The sequence below is a fragment of the Heliconius melpomene genome, chromosome 17, assembly GCF_056956725.1.
Source record: "Heliconius melpomene rosina isolate 202511_hmr_F chromosome 17, ASM5695672v1, whole genome shotgun sequence".
NCBI classification, from domain to species: Eukaryota; Metazoa; Arthropoda; class Insecta; order Lepidoptera; family Nymphalidae; genus Heliconius; species Heliconius melpomene.
Window position 1 is genome coordinate 13,182,535 of NC_140405.1, and position 22,669 is coordinate 13,205,203.

The window sequence follows — 22,669 nt, forward strand, 5'->3', positions numbered from 1 at the left end:
TTGGGTGTAGTAAATATTTTGAATTTAATGTTTGGCAAAAAACCACATGTTATTGAAAACTGATGCAGGTATGTTTAAATCTTAAACTGTAATTCACAGAATGGTTACTCATGATTACATTACAGAAAAAAAAATAAAGAAAGAGTAATATTTGTAGTCTTAGGACTTGATAAATCATCACAGGGTGTCGGTTTTTCCGATTTTTTTTAAATCAATATAATATGAAAAATACATGACAAAGATTTTTTTTTATATTTTTCTGATAACTGTCACGACTTGGTCTATCACCTGGTTTCGTTTTATCGTTGACTCCTGGGACACCCTGTATATATATATAGTTTCAACTTTTAATGTAACTTAGGTGCATAAGACCATAGAGTCGTTGCAGGTAGTTGCAGGTAGTTTAATGTCCGACGGAAACAAGGAACCTTTGGCTTTGCTCTCACTCTCAGGTTTCTTTACCTGTTTCGAGATGTAAGCCATACATAATTATTTTTAAGGAATAAAGGGTAATGTAGAATGTATAAAGAAAATGAATATATAAAATGTAGAAAGCCTTTTATTTCTATCATCTTTAGTTAGTAGTTTTTCTTTTCTTTCTTTTTTTCGTTTTTCTTTTCTTTCTTTAGAATAAGTATAGTATTATTCTTTTCAATGTTTATTGGTACTTTTATGTAATTTTTTCAGTGACAAAGCTAAAAGTTTTGTGACAAACCAGTACCAATGGCCAATTTGATAAATCTGATAATTTTCTAGGATTCAGTACTATAGTCTTTTACGAAATGGACTTAAAGTTACCATGCCGCAAAATAACTGTTCCACAATGTTATTTATCTAAATTTTACGTACAAAAATTTAGACTCGGCTTGAGTCCCCACTCGGGCCGGTATCCGTAACAGGATTTCCTCACGAAGAAAAAAAAAGATGTCCCGAAAATTTAGCGAAAAGTGGGGATGGAGTCTCTTAACATTAGGTTCTCAGGCTCCCTCTTCCTACCCTGCTATGTGCAAGATATAAAGTATAGATAGATAGTGAAGCAATAAAAAACTGTTTATTTTATTAATATTCTTTGCAACGTACTTTCCACTTACTAAGAATTTACCCAAGTACAAAAATAAAATTGAATATAATATAAAGATAAGTGAGAATCATTGGTGTGTATTTTTCTGATACCCATAGACGTTAATTAGTGTTTTATTAACATAATTAATAATTATAAAACCCCCAACACTAAAAGCTGTAAAAGGTAAGTAAAGAACAAAAAAAAACTGATGTTCTTTAAACGGTTGAAAATATTTTCTCGAAACTGGCTAAGAACTTTAGAAGCTAGGGGGGGTTAAAAAAATTGTACTAGAGGTCCCCGTAGTATGTATGTATACAAAAGTATATGTTGCATATGTGTAAGAAATTTGTGGGTTCGATTTCCACTCGGGCGAATGGAATATTTACAATTATACAATCTGAACCTGTAGTTCCTGAGATGAGTGCGTTCAACCAAACAAACTCTTGAACTTTATAATATTAGTATTAATTTAATTTACTAAAATTTATTGAGTTTTGCCATCTAGTACAGAATTAAGATATAAATTATAAAATTGTATTAAAACCTCTTGAAAGAGGTACTATGCAGTATCAAAAATGAATACCAGGTGGCGTTAAATGTTTTTTCTTATAGCAATTTTATATGAGACTTCATGGATTTAGAGCCAAACTAAGCCAGACCTTCGTTGTCACAAAACCTGGAAGTCCCTGTGCTTATGCACCCAACACCTAAAGTACTATTAGGGAATATGGAGGTCGGGTGGTTACTTCACGTACGTACATAACTTTCGTTGAATGATATAGTTCAATTTTTTAATTTTTTCTTGGAAATCATATTAGAAATGACGTTATCCATTGCCAGACCTGCCATAGCGTATTCCATTGCTAGCATGATTTCAACTCCCTGCCAGACCTCTATCCCTATAAATCTTAATAAATTAAAGTGCCTACGAATATTGTATAGCACAGTTACAAGAAAAACAACTTATTAATTGATTTATTGTTTTTAATAACTTGTGTGAAGAAAATCGGTATTTGCTCCTAGTAGGTTCATAGCTTATTAGGATTGAGGAATGTTAGGGGGTAACCATGCTGTGTCTGGCAATAGAAAACGTTATTTCTAATATTATTCCCAAGAAAATAAAAAAAAAATGAGCTTTATTATTTAACTAAAGATATGTTAGTTACTTATGTGCACAGGAAATTTCAATTTTTTTCCTAACTAATGTTAAGAAGAAAATATAGATATAGAAAAACGATAACAGATATAGAAAATAACTGTATTCGCGACGGTTACCAATTCGATCCTAATCCAAGGGAATTATATTAAAAATATGTCAATTTCCCTTAAAACGTACTGTTTCTCAAATTTAGCGGTGGGGGGACGGAGTGTCTTGACACTAGGTTCCCTCTACCTACCATGCTATATGTGGGATATAGCGTGAAGGGGGGAAAAATGTGTACTTAATTTATATCAATTTCAGTTCGTTTTCAGTCTGCTTTCAGTTGTCATAATCAACGGTCGTGTATAAAAATAATTATTCTGTTATAAAAAAGTTTTGTGAGAGTGACTTTTTCATGTAGCCGCGTGATTTAAGAACATCGTGTATGAGAAAGTAATCTTGTAAGTGATAATATATATAAAAAAAATATGTTAAAAAATGCTTTTAAATTTTAATTATCTATTTGTTATTTATACTAAACGGCTTAACAAAAGGCGCGGATTCAAATCCCGCTGTGTTCAATTTCTTATACATTATCTAAAAAAAAGTAGGTATATTTTTTAGTAATCGTTCAAATCATGTGGAGGTATTATTATGGTGCTGGTAATGAAATTAAACAAACAATTTAAATAATAGGTAATTCTGTCAAAATTCTGATCCAAATATCCATTTCCTTCTATTTTCTACAATATTGAAATCTACGACATAGTATTATAAAGAAATAAAATTATTGATTATTCTCCTGTCAATATCGACAATACATAAATAAAAGTGAAATGAATTTTATTTCTTATATGAGGAATGAATAAAATAAATAGGAAACCTGTTGTTTTAGTCGGAATCGAACCCAAAACCGTCGCGATTACAACTTTACTTGAAAATTTTTAATATTTCTCTGAAGGTCTAGTCATTTCAAGGATCTGTTGAAGGCCGAATTGTAAACACACGTGTTAACCTTCGCGATAATTTGTGACTAACTCAAGTCTAGGTCTTTAAATATGTAAAAGAAATGCGAGGTCGTCGTGGCGCAGTAATAAGGACTGTAAACGCGACCGTAAACACGGCTATGGATTCGATTCCCACTCGGGTTAATGAATTATTTTCATTTTCTTTTTATACCCAGATAAGGCGGCGTTAAGCGGAGTGTATCTACACTACATCCCTGCCTGCCTGCTATATGTGAGATACAATGCAGCTAGTCCTCATTATACTACTTATCGCCCATAAATTTATTTGCTGTTACTGTTTCCATAATTTCGACTGTAAAACGTAAAATCCTGTTATGTTTTTTTTAATTTCTCGCTATATCCCGCATGCGGTAGAGAGTAGGCAGAGCGAGGCTAGTGTTAAGACACTTAGCTCTCCACTTTCTGAATTCAAGGCATTGCCTATTGAGTGGCGGAACTCAACGCCCTGCTTCACTTTGACAGTTTCTCGAAAGTGGGAATCGAACTCACACCTAACATTTTCCAGTCGCAAGCTTGTGCCCCTGTATAATAATTAAAAAATTAAAGATTATTGATTGATATTTTTGTAGTTTTGCAATGGAACGACGTCAGACTGTAAAAGATGGTTGTGGGTTCGATCCCCATTTGGGGCGAAATATTATATTTTCATTTCCTCACTCAATTCCGCCACTTAAAACGCAATGTCTTAAGAACCTACATTTTGTTTCGCAGGTTCCAGGCACTGCTCTAAGCTCCCCATCCTGCATCGGTGAATACAAAGAATATTAAGAAATTTTCTCACATCATAAATTTTCCTTATAAAATTTGCCTTTAAATAGTTAATTTGCAGTATTCAATCATTTTATCACGTAGGTAGTATAAATAGATTAGAAAATCGATTTCAAACGTACACAAGCTATTGACTCATATTTCATACATGCAATACATCGATGCTATCCATACCTATATTATAAATTCGAAAGTAACTCTGTCTGTCTGTCTGTCTTTTACGCAATCAGGGCCAAACCGCTAAATTAATTGTGATAAAATACTCATATAGAGATACTTGAGGGTCTCGGGATGAACATAATTAAAATAATTATTAATTTGACATGTAATTTATTGCGCCATATTAATAACAACAATCACGTTGCTAAGCAACGATTTGCAGCGAGTTTGTTGTTATAAAACGTCACCCAAAATGAGCTTGCTTAACGCATCTGAAAATAATTTCATAAATACATTTAATAAATATTCGTATAGTTCAAGTTCGGGTCCACTAGTATATATATATATATATATATATATATATATATAGCACGCTGTATACCGTACGTAATACCTGTACAATAAATAAAATTGGTTAAGTGCGAGTTGGGCTCGCCCACCGAGGCTGGAGCTTGCGGATGTAAACATTCATTTTGTATGAAATGAACTACAATTATTATTTTGTAATGATTTTTTTCTACGAAATAACTATATATAATAACTTTTGGGATTTTTTCCTTTATGATACTGCAAGTTTTCACTTTTGTCAAATTGCTTGATTTTCTATGCTCCAAGGGCTAGGGTAGGGTCCCTTGGAGCCGAATACTTGATATTAATTTCAAATCGATATATCCACACGATCCCGAGACTTAATTCTTTTGATAGACGTACAAACAGATAACAAATTGATCCTATAAGGGTTTCGTTTTTCCTTTTGAGGTACCTACCTCACGGAACCCTAAACATGGTCGAAACGGGTAGTTAAATAATATACAATTTGACTTTTATATGAGCAATGAACAAAGGGAAGGGTGAATAGTCGCAGAAATAGCCATATCAATTATACATTGCATGACTCCTTAGGGAGCTCACGGTACACGCTAGAAGGAAAATTATGGAACATTTTTTTTAATAGAAATTTCGCCTCTTTGATTTTTACGGCCGTCGTTACTGCCAACGCAATGGTTGTGGGTTCGATTACCAAACGGAGGAATGAAAATAAAACACGGAGTGGCTTAACACTAGGTTCCCTCTGCCTACCCTGCTATATGCGGGATACAGTGTAAAAAAACGTAGAGTCAAGTCACTCCTGTCTCCACGGTTTTACTAATAATACAGAATCTTCTTTCCCCTCCCTCTCTACTCGCTCTCCACTTTCTGCCGAATTCTCAAGGCCATGCGTGTTGAGTGGCGGAACTCAACGCCGCGCTTTATCAGAGCGAGTAAATGAAAATATTAAATATTCCATTACCCCATCTCATACATTATTTAATTTGTCTGTATTACAGGTTTATAGAAAATGTGCAAAAAAACTGGCAAAGCTTCGAAACTTGCAGCGCTTATTGTAATATTGTTTAATTTATTGACTTTAGTGAGTACCTTTGTTTTTATTTCTTAAAGGTAGTCTTTTATTTTTCAGTTTCACGCTGTATCCCGCGTGTAAGCACGGTAGGCAGAGTGAAAGACATTCTGTTCCCTACATTGCGTACGACGTACTTTGTTTATCAGAGCGTGATAACAAAATAAATATATTAATATAATCATTACTCGAATGGGCATCGAACCCCCGACTGTCGTGTTTATAGTCAGTTATTGTTTAGAAATAAATATTTTATTGCCGTAATAGACATATTTTTATTACGAAAAATTAGGAAAATAATGAAATAGCAATAATAGTGCGTGCCATGATAAAAAAATATATTTTAAACATAAAATTCCCTGGGTGAAAATTAAATTCACAACCGCCATACGCAACAATACACCTACTCGTAAATAGAAATAGCGTTCATTTCTAATACGGAATACAATTGTGGGGTTCAATTCCCACTAAGGGGACTTAAATAAATATTTTTCAATCTCTTCGTTTCTTTGCTCTGGTATCAACGCTTAGAGTTCTGTTCTTAATAGGTAACGGAAGGTGAAAGGCAAGGTTCCCTCTGCACTGCAGAGTGTGGGATACAACGTGATATTTCATTTCATTTTTCAGATTTTTAGTATGTTATTCTTCTCTCTGAGCTTATGGATCATAGTGTCGCCTAGCACCTTACATTCTAATGTACAGATGTATGGAAGTCCAACGGCAAAAGTAAGTTCCTTTATTAATGGAATTTCGTTGAGAAGTGAATGACTGTAACACCACGGTTGTGGTTTCGACTTCATCTCGGGGAAACGTTTACTGAGCCACAAAGGCCTCTTTTTTGTTTGCTTTACTAATAGATATAAATAATAATACATTTTTGTTAAAAATTAAATTGCACCGAAATGGAATTTTGAGAATAATTCCTAATGTCCGATTAAAAAAATATTATAGGCTATCGTGGTAGTGAATGAGATAGTTCTAGGTTAGATTCTCAATCGGTTGAATGGTTGACGAAATGCGAAGTTGAATCCCGCACAATGTTTCTAATTGGAAAAAGCGGAGAACTGCCCTGCAAGCGAGAAGTTGAAGAAAATAAAGTCTTTTGAATATGAACTGTAGTTAATTATTCTAGCACAGACGTTGTTGGTAATAGAGAGAATATAAAGAATTCATCTCTCACTCTATATTAAAGGACACTTTAGCGTAACGCTTTGAGTGGATTATTACCTTTTTAAATATTCAAAATGCCTTACGCCTACAAGGATACGCCCGTGTAATAGAAAATTCATTATGTCTATATGTATATGTCGCAGAAGCCACCATGGCGCAGTGGCGCGTGTGGCTAAACGCGACGCTTGCCTGTTCGATTCTCATTCGAGGAAATGAATTATTGAATATTCTAATTTTTCTCACTATTGTAACAAAAAAAGCGCGGCGTTGAGATGAACTCTGAGTGAGATCTCTGAATGAGATCTCTGAACACGCAATCCATCAAGAATTTAACGGAAAATGGAGAACTGAAGTGTCGTAATCCAGTTTCCATCTGTCTAAAAGCCAAAAACCTAAAAATAGTAGTTTTAAAATAAATAGGTCAAACTTTGTACCAAGGGGAGATATCGTTTATTTATTATTTTTTCCATGGCAACATGGCGAATCAATTTCAACATATATAAGTAATGTAAGCCATTCAGGTCATGGTGGCGCAACGATACAAGCAGCACATTGTCGGAATTCAACGCCGCGCTTCGTCTTGATCCTAGAGCGAGGAACCGGACGTTGAACCCATAACCGTCGCATTTATAGTCAGTCACTCAACACTATACCTTATCCAAAAGGAAAAGATTTTTAACGAGAACTACAGGATTTCGCCTCTGGTTCTCTTCGCATAACGGCAATTTAGGCATCATTTTCTTCAGTATTTTCTTAATGGCCATATTTTGTTTAAAGATATTTATTTTTAATTTACATGGCTGGATGGAACGATTTCGATAGGCTTACGAGGATCTTTAAACGATTATTTTAAGATTATTTTCTCACTATAAAATAATTAAATACATCTATATAGTAGGATATTAAACAAACTAAAACATAGAAAAAAAAACACTGAACAAATCTAGGGTACATCAACAATTTATATAAATAACTACCCTCCGTGCGTGATTAAAAGTTAATTCATCGCGTGTAACAGACAATGCTAATAATACTTGCCTGGGCGGCATCTGTGCAAACTTAGTATCACGATAGTTTATGTTGTTATAATGTATTATTTAATAATATATAATTTAAAAAAATAATTTCAACAAATTAGAGGCCGTGCCGTAGGGGCGCAAAGAGTCTGATGAAACAAGACTTTGTGGGTTTCCATCATCGAGGTCATCCCATTCGAGGAAATGAAATATATACTTATTTATATTTTCATTTCTTTGCTCTTTGGTGTCGAGGCGTTGTTCTCTAACACACAACAAAAGTTTCGAAACTAGGTCGGTTTGTAGGGAACGGTGTGTCCTAGCATAATTTTTATTTCCTATGCCTACCATGCCAGATTTGGGAAAAAGCATTAAAAGATATTAAAATACTAATATTTACAAACAAAACCGTAGCTTACACCTAGTTTAATTGCCTTACTGATAACAATAGAAGGCAATTTTAAACGATTACAAAGTAATGTGAGTATTTACTATTTGGGTCACATCGATACCGCTTGTGTCACACGCAATCCATTTTTTTATATATATTTAATAATCTACTCACAGAATGAATTATTTCCCTCGCCAAGCTCTGTTGAGAAGACTAAGCGCAGCGTTGAGTTACGTCACTCAACACGTAATATTATAGGCGTACAAATACACTAGGTTTCTCTAATAATTAAAAAAGCAAGACAGATAATATATTTTTTTAATCTTTACAGATGCTAATAACAGATACCACATTGACTTTACAAATGGGTATTGTTAGTGCTTTTCTTTCCGTATTCTTCTTCTTTATATCTGCTATGGGACTCTATGGGGCGGTTACCGCCTCCCTATTTCTTCTCTTCATGGTGAGTGATAAAATATTGGCAGAAAAACACAAGTAATTGACATTGATTGGTAAAGCGTCTGACTCTTAACGCAACAGTTGTGGCTTCTATGTCCCATTTGGGGGATTGAATTACTTTCAATTTCTCGCTCCGATAACAAAACAAATTACGGCGTTGAGTTTCGTTATTCAACACCGTAGTCGCAATGTTTCAAAAATTGGGAAACACTAGTTTCTTTCTACCTAACCTGCTGAATGCGGGAAACTGCGTGAAGCTGACAAAAAGAATAAGTAATACAAGAACGCACAGTGTTCAATGGCACAGACGTGCCATTGTAAACGACGATTGTGGGTTCGATTCCCACTGAGGGAATAAAATACATAAAATTTCTTTACGGAAAGTGGGGAACCGAAACGACTTATAACTAGGTTTCCAGGTTCCCTCTGAGTATCCCGCTAGCGGTATACAGCGTGAAGTTACAGAATCACCGGATTTATAACTTAATTATCTAGATTTAAACAACAAGAGGTGTAACTTCAATTCCAGATTTCGTAAGGCATTTTAATAATTGTATACTTGTTTGTCCTAGTACGCAGCCCTCGTGATACTTCTACTTCTTCTGGAATGTTCTGTTATGTTCTACATATCTTCTAACATTGTTGAGGTAATTTGATCACGTTTTTAAATGTCATTCACCTTCCTACTTAGTTTACAATTAAAAAGAGAGGAGAGTGTAGATACTGTCGTGCAGGGAGGAAGTGAAAATTTTAATATTTTCATTTCCTCGCTTCAGCAAGGCAACGCGCGGCTTTAATTTCTGTCACCAAGCACACATACCTCAAGCACCGCAATGTTCTCGAGAAATGTTGAATGGCAGAATTTAACGCCGCGTTTTGTCTCTTCAAAGGGAGAAAATGAAAATAATTTATTCTCTCGAGTGAGAATCGAACCCATAACTAGCACATTGACGGTCCGACAGCCTCATACTTAATATTTGAGGTTTTCTAATTTTGTTTCCAGAAAGGACTTCAAGATCAACCGAGTATAATTTCTCATTACATTCGTACGTCATTGAAATGCTGTAGTGAAAATAAAAATGATACGTAAGACTTATTTTATCTTTATTTATATTATTTTTTTAAACCTAAATTTTGTTTAGTTGGATACAATAAATAAATAATCATGTGGATTAAGCAGGCGACGCCTCTAGCTGGTCGCTTGTATAGCCTAGCCCTAAGCGAATGAAGGCAAGGCAAGGCAGGTTATATTAAAACAGCAATTATCAACTTCACGATTTTTTTTCACATTTTCAGGAAATTACTTGAACTTCCGTGGTCTTGTTGTAATCAAACTTACTATAACAATAATTGTACTATAGAGGTTTCTTATAAAAATGTAAGTACCCACACTAGTACCTAAGTTAGTAATTACTTATTGTGTATCCTGCTAATGTTATAATTAATGTGAAATTTTGTGAAGATGGATGTTTGTTCCACTTTCATGGCAAAACTACTGAATGGATTTAAATGAAACTTTGTCATCGGAATAACATTTTCTGCAATTTTTTAAATAAAATTTTGAGAATATTATAGAAAATGCTTTTTTTTTTCAGAACTGTCAACAGAAAATAACGGAATGGCTGAACAAATATTCCACTGTCATATACGTGACGTTAGCTGTCATACACATTGTACTGTCGTCCTGTTCTCTCCTACGGCGGCGGTATCGTGCGTCTCTTTTGCACACCTAACGTTCGGAGCGCCAGTCTGGCGGTAAGTTAACTTCATATATATTTTTAGAAACCAGAAGTGGTAGATATTGAAAATTAATTGACTTACTCAGGGCAGCCTCATTTGCAATAATTTTATTTTATTTATGTTATTATATTTCTTTTTTATCAAAATTTCGAAATTGTTGTTCGAGCTGTACGTTGCAAAGGCAACGCATACAGTCAATTTATACACGCAATGCAAACAAAATAAAAATATATTCAATATTTATTTTCAGCATCATCAACACCAAAATCACGTGGGTGGAGGGCACGTGTATCACCCAGGATTGAACCTGCGACTGACGATGTGTTAATGCTAGTATTGGGCAGAGGAAGACTTGGATGGGTTGAGAAATAATATCTTAATAACGATTTTTATATATTTTTGAAGTTATTATTCGTAAACTTAAGATAGGAAGAAGAAGAAATATATAAATAGATTATTTTCATTCCGTCAAGACACCGTCCGTCACCATCCGTCTGCCACTCAACACGAACAACCTCAAGAATTCGGCAGAAAGTGGAGGAGAACGGAGTGTCTTAACACTAATGTACCTCTGCCTACCCTACTGAATGCAGCGGGAAACTGAAAAAATAGTATAGTAAACAGAAATAAAACAAAAGCATATATTATAAAAAACGTGTTTCAATTAAAAACTACAGAAAATACACATACATTTTAATGATAGCTCGTGAATTATAGACCGAAATTTATATTATATGAAAAATTATTAGTGACTTTTCTCTTCAGTTGCTTTCCACTAACTTAATAATAAAATTACAATCAAATTAAATTAACAATTTAAGACGTGAAATGAAAAATTATTTTTTTTTCCCTGAAAAATGAAAAGTCCCGTAGTAATTTCGAGAAATCCTCTCTCAGTCCTCCGGGAACTTACTTACTGTGCGTTGTCTGTCACTAAGTAACGGAGTTTTATATATATAAAATAAGAAAATAAGTTTCGATCCATAGCTCAAATGTAATAAATTACAATACAATCGCATACACACGAAGAAAAAAAATTAAACTCTTAACTTAAATCTATTCTAATAATTGGATTAAAAAATTGTCATAATTATATTTATATTATAATAAAAGATATATAAATGCATTGCTACGTTTGTCTCCTGGTCTATAATTTTTACAATCTAATAAAGACTATTAATAAACATTTTACGCGTGCATTAAAGTAGGTTTTTAATACAATACTAAATGGTATATAATACTATATAATTACTTCTATTTTCTAAATTATAGGCCAGGAGGTAATAGTCAAGATTATTATAATATATCAAAATAAAAAAAAAAGTTTAATATTGTTTTAAGAAAATGGTATGTTTATTGTCTTAAGAGCCTTTGCAATTGTTAATTTTTTTTTTAACTAGTAAATATCAATATTTACCAACTATTTACGGTAAAAGTTTTTTTTACAAAATGAAAACAAATACTATATATGAAGCTATTACAGTACCAAAACTCAAAAATATACTCTAAGATCCAACTGCTAAAGATTGCATTACAAATTTAAATTATAAAATTAATTCAAAACGAATTTCGTAACAAAAATCATGATGAACAGAGTGACAAACGACAATATATGCCTATTAGCTGTGCCGGGCAAGGGCGCAGCGCTGGTACAGGACTCCAGGTGCTTGAACAAATCATTATAATTCCTTGCAGCTTCATTCGTAGATTCGCTTGAGGGCTCAGCGAGACCTACGGCCGTATCTTTAAACAATAGGTCACTTATTCCGTCGAATGGTGAATACATTTCGAAGTTTATCAGTTGGGCTCCCGAGGCCGCGTTGTAACCGAAATAGAGGTCTAAAGTGTCGAGAAGTGCGTTTAAACTGTTTTGGTCGCCCCTGTAATGAAATGGATTGCGTTAGTAGATTTTACAAAGGTCGTGAAACTTTTTCTGCATTGCAGGGTAGGCAGAAGGAATTGTGTTAGTTGTTAGTGAACTAAATGATAAGTTTTCGAGTTTTTTGAGAGGCGAAACTTAACGCCGCTCTTTCTCTGCCAGGTTTCACAGAAAAAAATAAGCACTAACTAATATTTATAGTTCACTTTACATAAAAAAAGTACCTACATATGCCCGTAATTTTCGCTTTTTAAATTTTATAAGCTGTTCTTCAATTTGACCAACAATCATGTACCAGTACGGAATTTTCAGCTCGCGGATCCGATTGTCTTTTTTTTCTTTTTCTTCCGCAATAACTCGTTTCCAAAGCGAGGAAATGAAAATATTTCATATTTAATTTACTCAATTAATTTATTTATGTAATAGATATAAAAGATTTACCTTCTGGCTAAAACTTCTGAATCAACAACGTAAGCTAAGAGGCAGTTTCTATCAACATTGACACCAGTGCTGACAGCCAAAGTGTTATTCCTGCACAGAGCTCGTACTTGGCTCGCTTGAAGACCGGCGGCTTGCAGATGAGCTGAAAGGGGAAAAACATGAAAAAATTCTCCATATAGCAGGGAACCTAATGTTAAAGCACTCCATTCCCCACTTTCCGCTGAATTCTACAGACATTGCATGTTGAGTGGCGCAGCTCAACGCTGCGTTTTGCCTTATTTAGCAAAAAGGAAGAAATTAAAGTAATAGGTAAATTTTCCTGAGTGGGAATATATAGAAAAGGAGAAAAATAAAATGCTGTCGTGAAGCATTGGCACAGTTTGGGTTTTTTATAAAAATATCTTAATTTTTATTAAAATTACACTTAAAAAAAAAAGTACCATTAATATTTCTCAGTTCCACAAAAGCTATATCGCTTGAGGGGTCCGCGAGGCAATGTACCGAGCCGTTGTTCCCGTAGAACATGTTCGTGTAGTCGTAGCTGCAGGTGACTGAAAAAAAAATATTTAAAAAAAATATAGCTTTTACTGTATTCTGTGGTCAAATGGAAATTAATTAAAGTTAAAAATAATTAAAGAAAAAAAAAAACAAATAAAATAATAATAAGTTAAATTATCATAGACTTAAGTCTATGATATTTTTGAGTGCGGGAAGTAACTCAGACGGTAAGTACTGTGGGTTAGTTAGTATAACGATTATCGTCATATCTTATAAAGTTTCTCGACAAATGGACTATCTAATACGAAAAGAAGTTTTCAACTCGACCCAGTAGTTAGAGAGGCCGTAGTGGCGAAGGTGCACAAGCGTGCGGCTTTAAACGCTGCAGGTAGTGTCCTCAATTCCCACTAGGGGGAAAAATTATATCTATTTAAATTATTTTCATCTTGTCTTTCTAATGGGCAAATTTCTTGGAAATAGGACTGTGGATGTCTTAATATGTCTGTAAAGTTGCTGTTTCTGTAGCGTGAAAATACTTACAATTACTTTCGTTTGTTACTACTATCGGTCTGCATAGAGAACACAAGTTGGTTGCGTTGTATGTCTGTAAAATAATGACAAAAGGAAAAGTTAGATATCGTATAAACTAAATATGTATGTAGGCAACTGTATGCACTGACAGGACGTCTGTGTAGGACCATTTAAATGCAAAAAATATTTTTTTTTACAGTAGACAATAAAAATGATCGTAAAAGTGATGAATACATTAATAAGATAATGAGATTTTTTTTAGTTTCACGCAGGATATGCAGAGGGAACCTAGGAACCTAGTGTTAAGACACTCCGTTCCCATTAAGACAAGCCTCCAGGATTCGACGGAAAATACACACAGAAGTGGGGAACTTCTACCGACGAATTCTGTAGGCATTGTATATTGAATGGCGAAACTTAATTGAGCCGCGCTTTGCCTCATTACCAGAGCGAGGATATGTAAATTTTAAATATTTCAATTTCCTCGAGTGGGAATCAAACCCATAGCCTGTCGTGTTTACACTCACACGCTTCTGCCCCCGCGTTACGACAGACTTCCTTTTAAAAAAATTAAAGTCGATTAAAAATAAAAAAATAATAACTCACACTTTCAACCAAAGCATGGCTATTAGCTAAAGCACCAGGCGCACAGCTGCTATCGAAGAACTCGCCGACCGCCTTCCCGTAGTCACACTCTGAGGCACTAATTATACCGCGTTCATGAGCTGCTTGGACGAAGGCTACGTAGGCTGGAAAGGAAAAATTTAATAATTTTTAGAAAATTTTCTTTGTTTGTGAGCCACGGTGGTAGGTTCGATTCCTACTCGAGAAAGAAAAGTGTGAAACGAAGTGCATTAACAAAATCATAGGTTTCCCCTACCTACATTGCCATATACGGTATGCTAAAAGATTTTTTTAGCATTCGTATTATTTCAGTCTTAATACCGGGCTATCTATGCCTACCCTGCTTTACATATATATATGATAAAAATACTTACAAATGCCCCCAAATTCAGGGAAACACGCTTTTCTGCCCCTTAAATTTTCAAATCGAGTGATTTCTCCTTGAGCTGAACTTTCCTTCAATAAGGCAACGACTCGTGAAAAGGCAGCTGAGTTGCTTTGGGAGTTTTGAACTAATTTCACTGATGATAACTTATAATGCCTGAAAAGATAGATAAATAAATAATTAATTAATACAATTTCTGAGCCGTACGCGCTGGGCAATTGTAATCGCGACGGTTGTGGGTTTCGAATAATCGGAAAATCAAAGAAAAAAGTAATATTCTTTTATCTCCTTACCTTCCTACATTTGACGCAAAGCAAAAGCGTGAAGCAAAAGAAAAATCTATACAAATTTATATATATCCAAATAGCACTTACTGCCGAGTAAGATATCCATAATTGGAGGCAGCAGCTATGAAATCAGCAGTATTATTACTTATATCGGAGAAGCAACTGAAGATATTATTCCTTGACTGGCAGGATATAGCGGGTTCGATACCCAGCGTGTGTGCAGCACTACGGAGCCAGGAACACTTATTGTATTCTTCAGCATTGATGGTACACCAACGGAGAGGTGAAAAGCAAGAGGATGACGCGTCCACGTTTGAAAAGTTGCGAGCTGTAGAAAAGAGTAATTAATGTAGCTTAGTTGTAGATGTTTATAAAGTTTAGCAGGGGCGGTTGAGGGTTCTCATTTGGGTAAATGAAATATTTCATGTTTTTATTTTCTCGTAACTAAGTAATTTTGAATATTAGAACTTTGAACTTACCTCCTAAAGTATAGTTCTGAGGTGAATCTATTTGTCCAAATATAACCCTTGCGTTATTCCCACCGACAACTCCAAGGAAAAGAGACGCTTGCCAAGAATTACCACCAGGATTGGCACCATTCGGCCACCATTGTTGTAGAACATTCGAGATTTCTGATGCTCTAGATCTGTTATACATACAAAGAAAAAATAAATGAATGAAAACTTGAAACATTGACCTTCCCTTCTTTTCCGGCAAAGTAAGCTACGAGCTTTGCCCCTCAAATCTATTATGAAGTCATACGTTCTCTGCTTTCTACTCGAAAACAGTGTTAAACGGAACTCTACGCTGCACTTTGTGCTTACTAAAATGTTGAATTTGAAATAAAAAAGTAATAATTACTCACGTAGTGGCAACAATACCGGCCCAGGGTTGTCTTACAAAGGAACAAGGGGCTGAACCTGCTGCTAGGGCCTCAGCTGTCAACACACGGAGAGAACCGTCCTCGCAGAGTAAAGCATACGACGTCGCTTCTTGGGGGTTGCGGAGCTGGAAATAAAGGAAAATATAAAGAACCTAAAATCAGTTCTTGAAAATCTACATAATCTAAAGGAATAAATTCTAAATAATTTATACGCACACACACACACGAAGAAAAAAAGAAGCATGCACATGAGAAAAAGCTGATCGGTGGTATTTTAATATAAAAATAACCAAAATCTTCCCATGCCAGGATAATGGATAGTAAGTGAATATCCTATCATACTATAAACAAACTGTTAGTAATATAATAAAAATATACTCACATTAAAGTATTCCCTCACATGTTGCCAAGCAGCATACGCAATAACTTTGTTGTTTTCATTGTTGTTATTAGATCTTAAACACTCCAGGGCTTGGATGTGTCTATTGTCATTCTGGACACCGGCAACACTGACCCCCATATCGATGGTATACCTTGAACAGTTCGCGTTCTCTCCGCAAAGTGAACAAAGGGATGGGTAGCGGTTTCCTGTTGAAAGAAACATATATATTTATAGAGAAAACTAAAATAAAATTATATTTAATTTTTTAATTATTTTTAAGTACATATAGCAGGATAGGGTAAACTTGTGCTAAGATACCTTTTCCTCACTTCCAACCAATTATTGAAGTATTATAATATGTAGTGGAAGCCAATTCCCGAAAATAAAAATACAGAAATAAAACAGAAGAATAATACTAAATTAAAAAACATCATCACTTACTAAGATCAGCATCAACTTTAGCATTGGCACTCCAAGGCCCAGGACGACAGGCGCTGCTGAAGAACTTGCTAAGAGAATCTACCTCCAATTCCTCAGCAGTCTTACCAGTTCGATCTGCGTCTGGACATTGGTCTGTTCTTGCAGCCTGTTAAAGGATAACATCTATAAATAATATTATAAAACTTAAGTTTTTCTATGTTGATCAAGCTTATCTTAGGACTTCTTCGTCTCTCTACTTCAAAAAAAAATTGTGTTGTCCATTTATCCTCTTGCGACATGATAAAGAAACACTTACAGCTCTCTCAAAAGTCTTCAATACACGAGGAGACCAGCGGAGATCTGATTGGTCGAAGCCCGGGTGACAGTATCTACCACCTCTTAGGCCTTCAAGTCCATCTGTATGGCTTGCTGGGACTACTGCTACTGCTTCGAATGCGTAGGGTTCTGAAAATTATAAAATAGAGTCAGATTACACCTTATCAACTTTTATTAAATAAGCGAATCAATTTTACATTTTTAAATTGTACCATTGTAGAGCGTAGCGGTACAGCGTCTGGTAAAGCAGTCCCGACACCTGACACACAATGTCTCTGAAATTGGACTCAATGCATTGTGGAGAAAAGATTGCCTCAGCCTGACCTAGTACATAGAACAAGTTATTACATCATCGCTAAGAGTTTATGACGTACCAGTTCTAGAAACATCTCTAATAGACCCTATCACTCGATTCACATCTGGCTGATGTTGTCCCAGCAAAACCATTTCTTCTTCAGAAAACACACCAATATCAGCAGCTCCACGGGATAATTTAATGGCACAGTCGATTCTATAGACAAAGAGAACATTTTTTTTAATTTTCCATGGACTACGCTGCAGGGTAAGCCCCTTTGAAATGCACATTAAAGCCTATCGCCACTATCTGAGATCCTCTCACTACATTTGAACTTATGAGCTAATTAAAGATTTTAGTTGTTATCCAAGTCTGCTATGATTTCTTATAATATTAGCCATCATTAGCTTGGTAATGATTTGAAATTTTGATTATGACAACGATCGAATTCTTAACTCTTTTATTAATTCAATTAGTTCTGAGATTATAAATATTGTTTTATAGATTTTAAATGTTTTTTTCATCTGACTGCTACATGTGAAGAGGGTAATGTGTTTATTACTTACTTGGATTCAACCGACTCGCATATAGCTTGGCTTCCATCTCTGTCCAAACTCTGACACAGTACTGGGCTAGTGGAAGGTATGCACACGCGATCTAGAAATATAATAACAATGACATTTAAGAAAAATAATAAATTTCTTGAAAATAATACAATAAAAGGAGACGAACTAGCAGTAGCTGGTTAATTAAATTAAAAATCTTTAACATTTTTTAAAGAAAATAACATTGAATCTGTTGTTACTTCAAAATAAATCCTACAAATTATTTTTAATTATATGAAAATAAGCTACAATTATTATTTTTTAAAAAACTGCCCAATGACAGTTGGAAAATTGGAAATATATTTATTAAATAGTTTCTAGGGGAGCGGTTTGTAAAAATCTCCCTACAGAGATGCTAACAACTAAAAATAATAGGCTTAGCGCGCACTGGTAACTTTTGTCACGGTGACAATAAATTTTTTGTCACTGACATGTCATCATACTTTTCGCCACTGCGCGCACTTGGGATGACAGTGACGAAATTTTTTACATTTGATAAAATGGATCTCGAAGAGATGGTTGTCTGTGCACTTATATTAAGAAATAGAAAAAAAAGCAAATGTAGAAAATATTGGCTTTCAACTTTTCATTTGTCTTAGAGCAATGGCCTCAACTCAATTTCGTCAATCAGTATTGTCATTGTCTATTTCATCTTTATGAAAACACACGTTTTGCCTTGGTGATGAACTTGACGCCATTCTTGAAATAAAAATTCTGTGCTGCAATGCAACGCGCTGCTGTTTCATGTTTATGCGGAAGACGACTAGTATGGAAACCGCAAGGGGGAGGTGACATTTAGTTGCTAATGCGCGCACGGGCATACAAATCTATGGACGCGGTGACAGTTGCGTCACCGGCGTGTTGCCGTCCTCCGCGGACAAAAAGTCACCCAATTGTCACGTATCCAAATGCGCCAACGTTCATTTAATGTAATGTACACGGTGACAGTCACGCAACAGTCACGGTGACAAAAATCACTAGTGCGCGCTATACCTTATATAGATTAAGGCCGTCGTGGAGCAAGGGTGTGACTGTAACGCGACGGTTGTGAATTCGATGCCCATTCGAGGGAATAATTTATTATTTCTTAATATTTTCATTTCTTCGCTCTGGCACCAAGCCGTGAAACAGATTTAATTTGTTTTTAAAATCTTAATGTAGAAATCTGTATATATAATATAATATACTAATATTAACAACTTTTTTGCTACTGAGTGACTGATAGCAGTGTACCGACAAAACCCCAAAACCCAGATCCTGATATTTATCATGGGGATATCACCAAGAGGCGGTGATAGCCGATGTTATATAATCATCGTATCATCATTCATCATTTCTAATTGAATTATCATTTATCGTGTTATATCCTTTTATTACAAAATGTCTTATTTATCACTGAAGTAGATCAGTTTATATCAATATATTATAATTGACATACAAATTACAATCTATCCATACCTATATTATAAATTCGAAAGTAACTCGGTCTGTCTGTCTGTTTTTTACGCAATCAGGTCCAAACCGCTAATTTAATTGTGATAAAATACTCATATAGATATGTTTGAGGGTCCCGGGATGAACATAGGATACTTTTTTTTCTCATATTTGTAATATTTTCGATATATACCAATATATTAAAATATTTATTAATTTGACATACAATTTATTCCGCCATGTTAATAACAACCGTCGTTGCTAAGCAACGATTTGCAAAGTTTGTTGTTAGAAAACGTCACCCAAAATAAGCTTGCTTAACGCATCTCTCTATTGAAAACTGTAAATAATTTCATAAATATATTTAATAAATATTCTTATAGTTCAAGCGGGCGTAGCCGCGTTCGGGTCCACTAGTTAGATATAAATTATATTGTACAGCTTCACGCTGATCTCGCAAATAACAGTGTAGGTGAACGAAACCTTTTATTGAGACATTCCGTTGCTCACTTTTTGCCTAACTTTCAAGACATTGAGTGTTGAGTGGCGGAACTCAACGCCGCGCTGTGTCCTCTAAAGAGGTGAAACGAAAGTAATTCATTCCCCGAGTGGCAACAGAGTTAAATCAGTTCATCGCAATACTATTAATTTTCAAAATTCCCTTTTTCCCTTTTTAAGTTTTTGTGGTCGATATAGGAATTATAATATAATACTTGGTGACCAAGCCAACTAAGTTTCATAAATAGTTTATCTAGCTTATCGTATAACGGTTGAGTTATCATTTAGTGATAACAGCAGTAAAGGGGTGGGCCGCTGATTCACTATATCAACTATGTTTAAATGGCAATGATTTCAACATATTAATGTCTATATTTATTATGAAAATAGTATTAGTAAAAACTTAAATTTTATACAAAATGTTATGTTATCAGTATTCCGGATATAGAAGAGACAGACTAAACCTGGGAACCTAGTGCTAAGATGCTTCCGTTCAACATCTTCCGCCGGCTCCCTGTGGAAGTAGATAAATACGCTCGAACGTCATTTGTCGCAGTCGGGTAAAGCGACCATAGTGTTGAGACACTCCGTTCTCTACGCGCCGCCCAATTTGTCTTGTTACCAGAGCGTGGAAATGAATTTAATTTAGTCACTTGAGTAGGAATCAAAATCACAACCGTTGCCTTTACACTTACTTACATATTATTCGTAGGTTACGAATTATGTTTTTTTGAGTTAGGCCACGTTCATAATTACATTTTATTGTATGTATGACTGATAAAATAAATCTTATCTTCAGCTTAGGCACCGCCTTATTACGAAATCGCTGGTTCATACAACATTTACCAACCTAATACGAATTCATTTAAGTCCCTCGAGCGGGAATCAAATCTACAACCTGCCACGTTTACAGGCCACGCCACGAAAACGACGGTTTAATAATGAAAAACTTATAAGCTATATAATTAATAAGCTTAATAATGTGCTCTATTACAATACATTTATAGTAAGTAGGTACAGCTAATTATAAGACATACTAAAATATTATAAATAAAAAATCGATTTTAGCATCTCTCTTTAAAAAATATCGATAAAGCGATACAATTGGTTTTTGTTACTTAAAGGAATATTACATAACAAAAATATTATAATTTACTTACAGGATTGCCCATACGCATTCGCCACTAACAGGGCGAATATATATATTTTTAAACCCATATTTGAGTGTAATATCACTAAATAACACTAAAAGTTGACACTAAAAACGATCACTAAGTACAACGTTCACTACCTGAGTGATTCGTTATAGTGGTGTTTTATCAGTATGTTATAGCCTTATCAATTTCCAAATTCAAGTTATAAGTGATAAGAGATAAGTCCATAGGGCGATAATCGTTTGATTTTTCAGTTAGCCTGAACGTTTACGGGAAAACTATTGTTAATTCCTTGCGTTAGTTCGAAATTAGAAAATTAATTATTAAGGCCGTCATGTTACATGCCATTCAAAAAAATTAAAGAAGATCAAATTCAATGTTGAGTACTGCGTCATTCTCTAATTTATTGACGAAAGAATCGGGGATCTATATATATGGATGCCGAGTTATATGTTGACTTGGGATATAATTCAAGCTCAAAATTTGATTCCAAGATGTAATTTTATAGATGAGATTGATTAAACAAACAAACAAACATACAAAAATCTATATATAAAAGAGTGTTGCCAGTCTCGTGCAATTTTAATGGATGTTTATTTATCTATGTCTCATATATCGAAACTAAAAATTATATTAAATTAATTTCTTCACAAACAAACAAACCAACAAGAAAAATATCTATATTAATGTATAGATGCAAGTAATGTATGTAAGTACGTTTCATACAAAATTATATCATACATATTATTAGCAGTACCCGTTATCGAGATAACAATTCAAAGAACTATTTTTCGTATTGAGTATTTTATCAACTTGGCTCGTAATTTACATCCAGATAAGATTTACGTGTAAAATATTTTTCCGATCTGTTTTTTTCTTTTGAATTACGTTATCCTAAAAGTGACCACCGATTGGAAAGGAAATGAATCAATTTTTCTATTTCTGAATCATGTCTTATAATATGAAAAAATATATTTTCTAAGAATATACGTACATGTATGGTATGACACACAGTTTGAGTATTTCAACTTGAAGGTGTATGACATTATCGTTGTCTTAGTTCATAGATATTACTTATATGCGAGTGTAATACTGTCTTTTTCTAATTATTTCTATTAGAAAATGACAGCAATATAAACATCTAAAAATAATAAGCATGATATTATTGTTATGAAAAAAATATATGTTTAGTCACTTTGCGAAATTTAGTATCAAAAGTAAAAAAAAAGTTCCTTTTTATATAAGCTGGATCCCGCATAATAAACAAGTAGAGTGAAACCAAATCCAAATTTTCACTTTTCAGATTTTTTCCAGAGGCCAGTCGTGGCGCAGGGGCACAAAGTGTGACTGTAAAACCGACTGGTTGTGGGTTCGATCCCCACTCGAGGAGATGAAATATTTATTCAAATTTGTATTTTCATTTCTTCGCTCTGGTGTAGAGGCAAAGCGCGGCGTTGAGTGTACCTAACCTAACCTAAATATTCGATAATAATTCCAGCTTGATACCTGGTAAATGGTCTTGACAGACGGAGAGACGGACAAAAAAGTTATCCTATAAAGGTTCTGTTTTTTTTTACATTTTTTTAAAGTGCTATTCCACATTTAGGAAAGAAAGTATCTTAACACTAGGTAGGTACCCAGATTCCGTCTGCCTACCCTAACATGTGCGGGTTGCTGTGATTA

At 34.5% G+C, this 22,669-nt stretch overlaps 2 protein-coding genes across 2 annotated transcripts; one reads left to right on the forward strand and one right to left on the reverse strand.

The window, feature by feature from the left end:
- The first annotated feature begins 2,549 nt into the window (after positions 1-2,549).
- On the forward strand, positions 2,550-11,376 carry LOC146530396 (uncharacterized). The gene is made up of 9 exons (XM_085200641.1): positions 2,550-2,665; positions 5,488-5,570; positions 6,186-6,284; positions 8,467-8,598; positions 9,167-9,241; positions 9,598-9,680; positions 9,891-9,972; positions 10,190-10,349; positions 10,585-11,376. Exons 2-8 carry the CDS (start codon positions 5,499-5,501, stop codon positions 10,325-10,327), a joined length of 681 nt encoding a protein of 226 aa, XP_085056767.1. The 5' UTR covers positions 2,550-2,665; positions 5,488-5,498; the 3' UTR covers positions 10,328-10,349; positions 10,585-11,376.
- Positions 10,975-21,153, reverse strand: LOC146530397 (transferrin-like). The gene is made up of 15 exons (XM_085200640.1): positions 20,993-21,153; positions 17,862-17,952; positions 17,375-17,511; positions 16,981-17,129; positions 16,686-16,830; positions 16,245-16,450; positions 15,845-15,987; positions 15,459-15,625; positions 15,067-15,307; positions 14,682-14,848; positions 14,290-14,432; positions 13,693-13,756; positions 13,095-13,205; positions 12,655-12,796; positions 10,975-12,214 (listed from the first exon to the last, which is right to left on the reverse strand). Exons 1-15 carry the CDS (start codon positions 21,048-21,050, stop codon positions 11,887-11,889), a joined length of 2,292 nt encoding a protein of 763 aa, XP_085056766.1. The 5' UTR covers positions 21,051-21,153; the 3' UTR covers positions 10,975-11,886.
- Between the last annotated feature and the right edge of the window lie 1,516 nt (positions 21,154-22,669).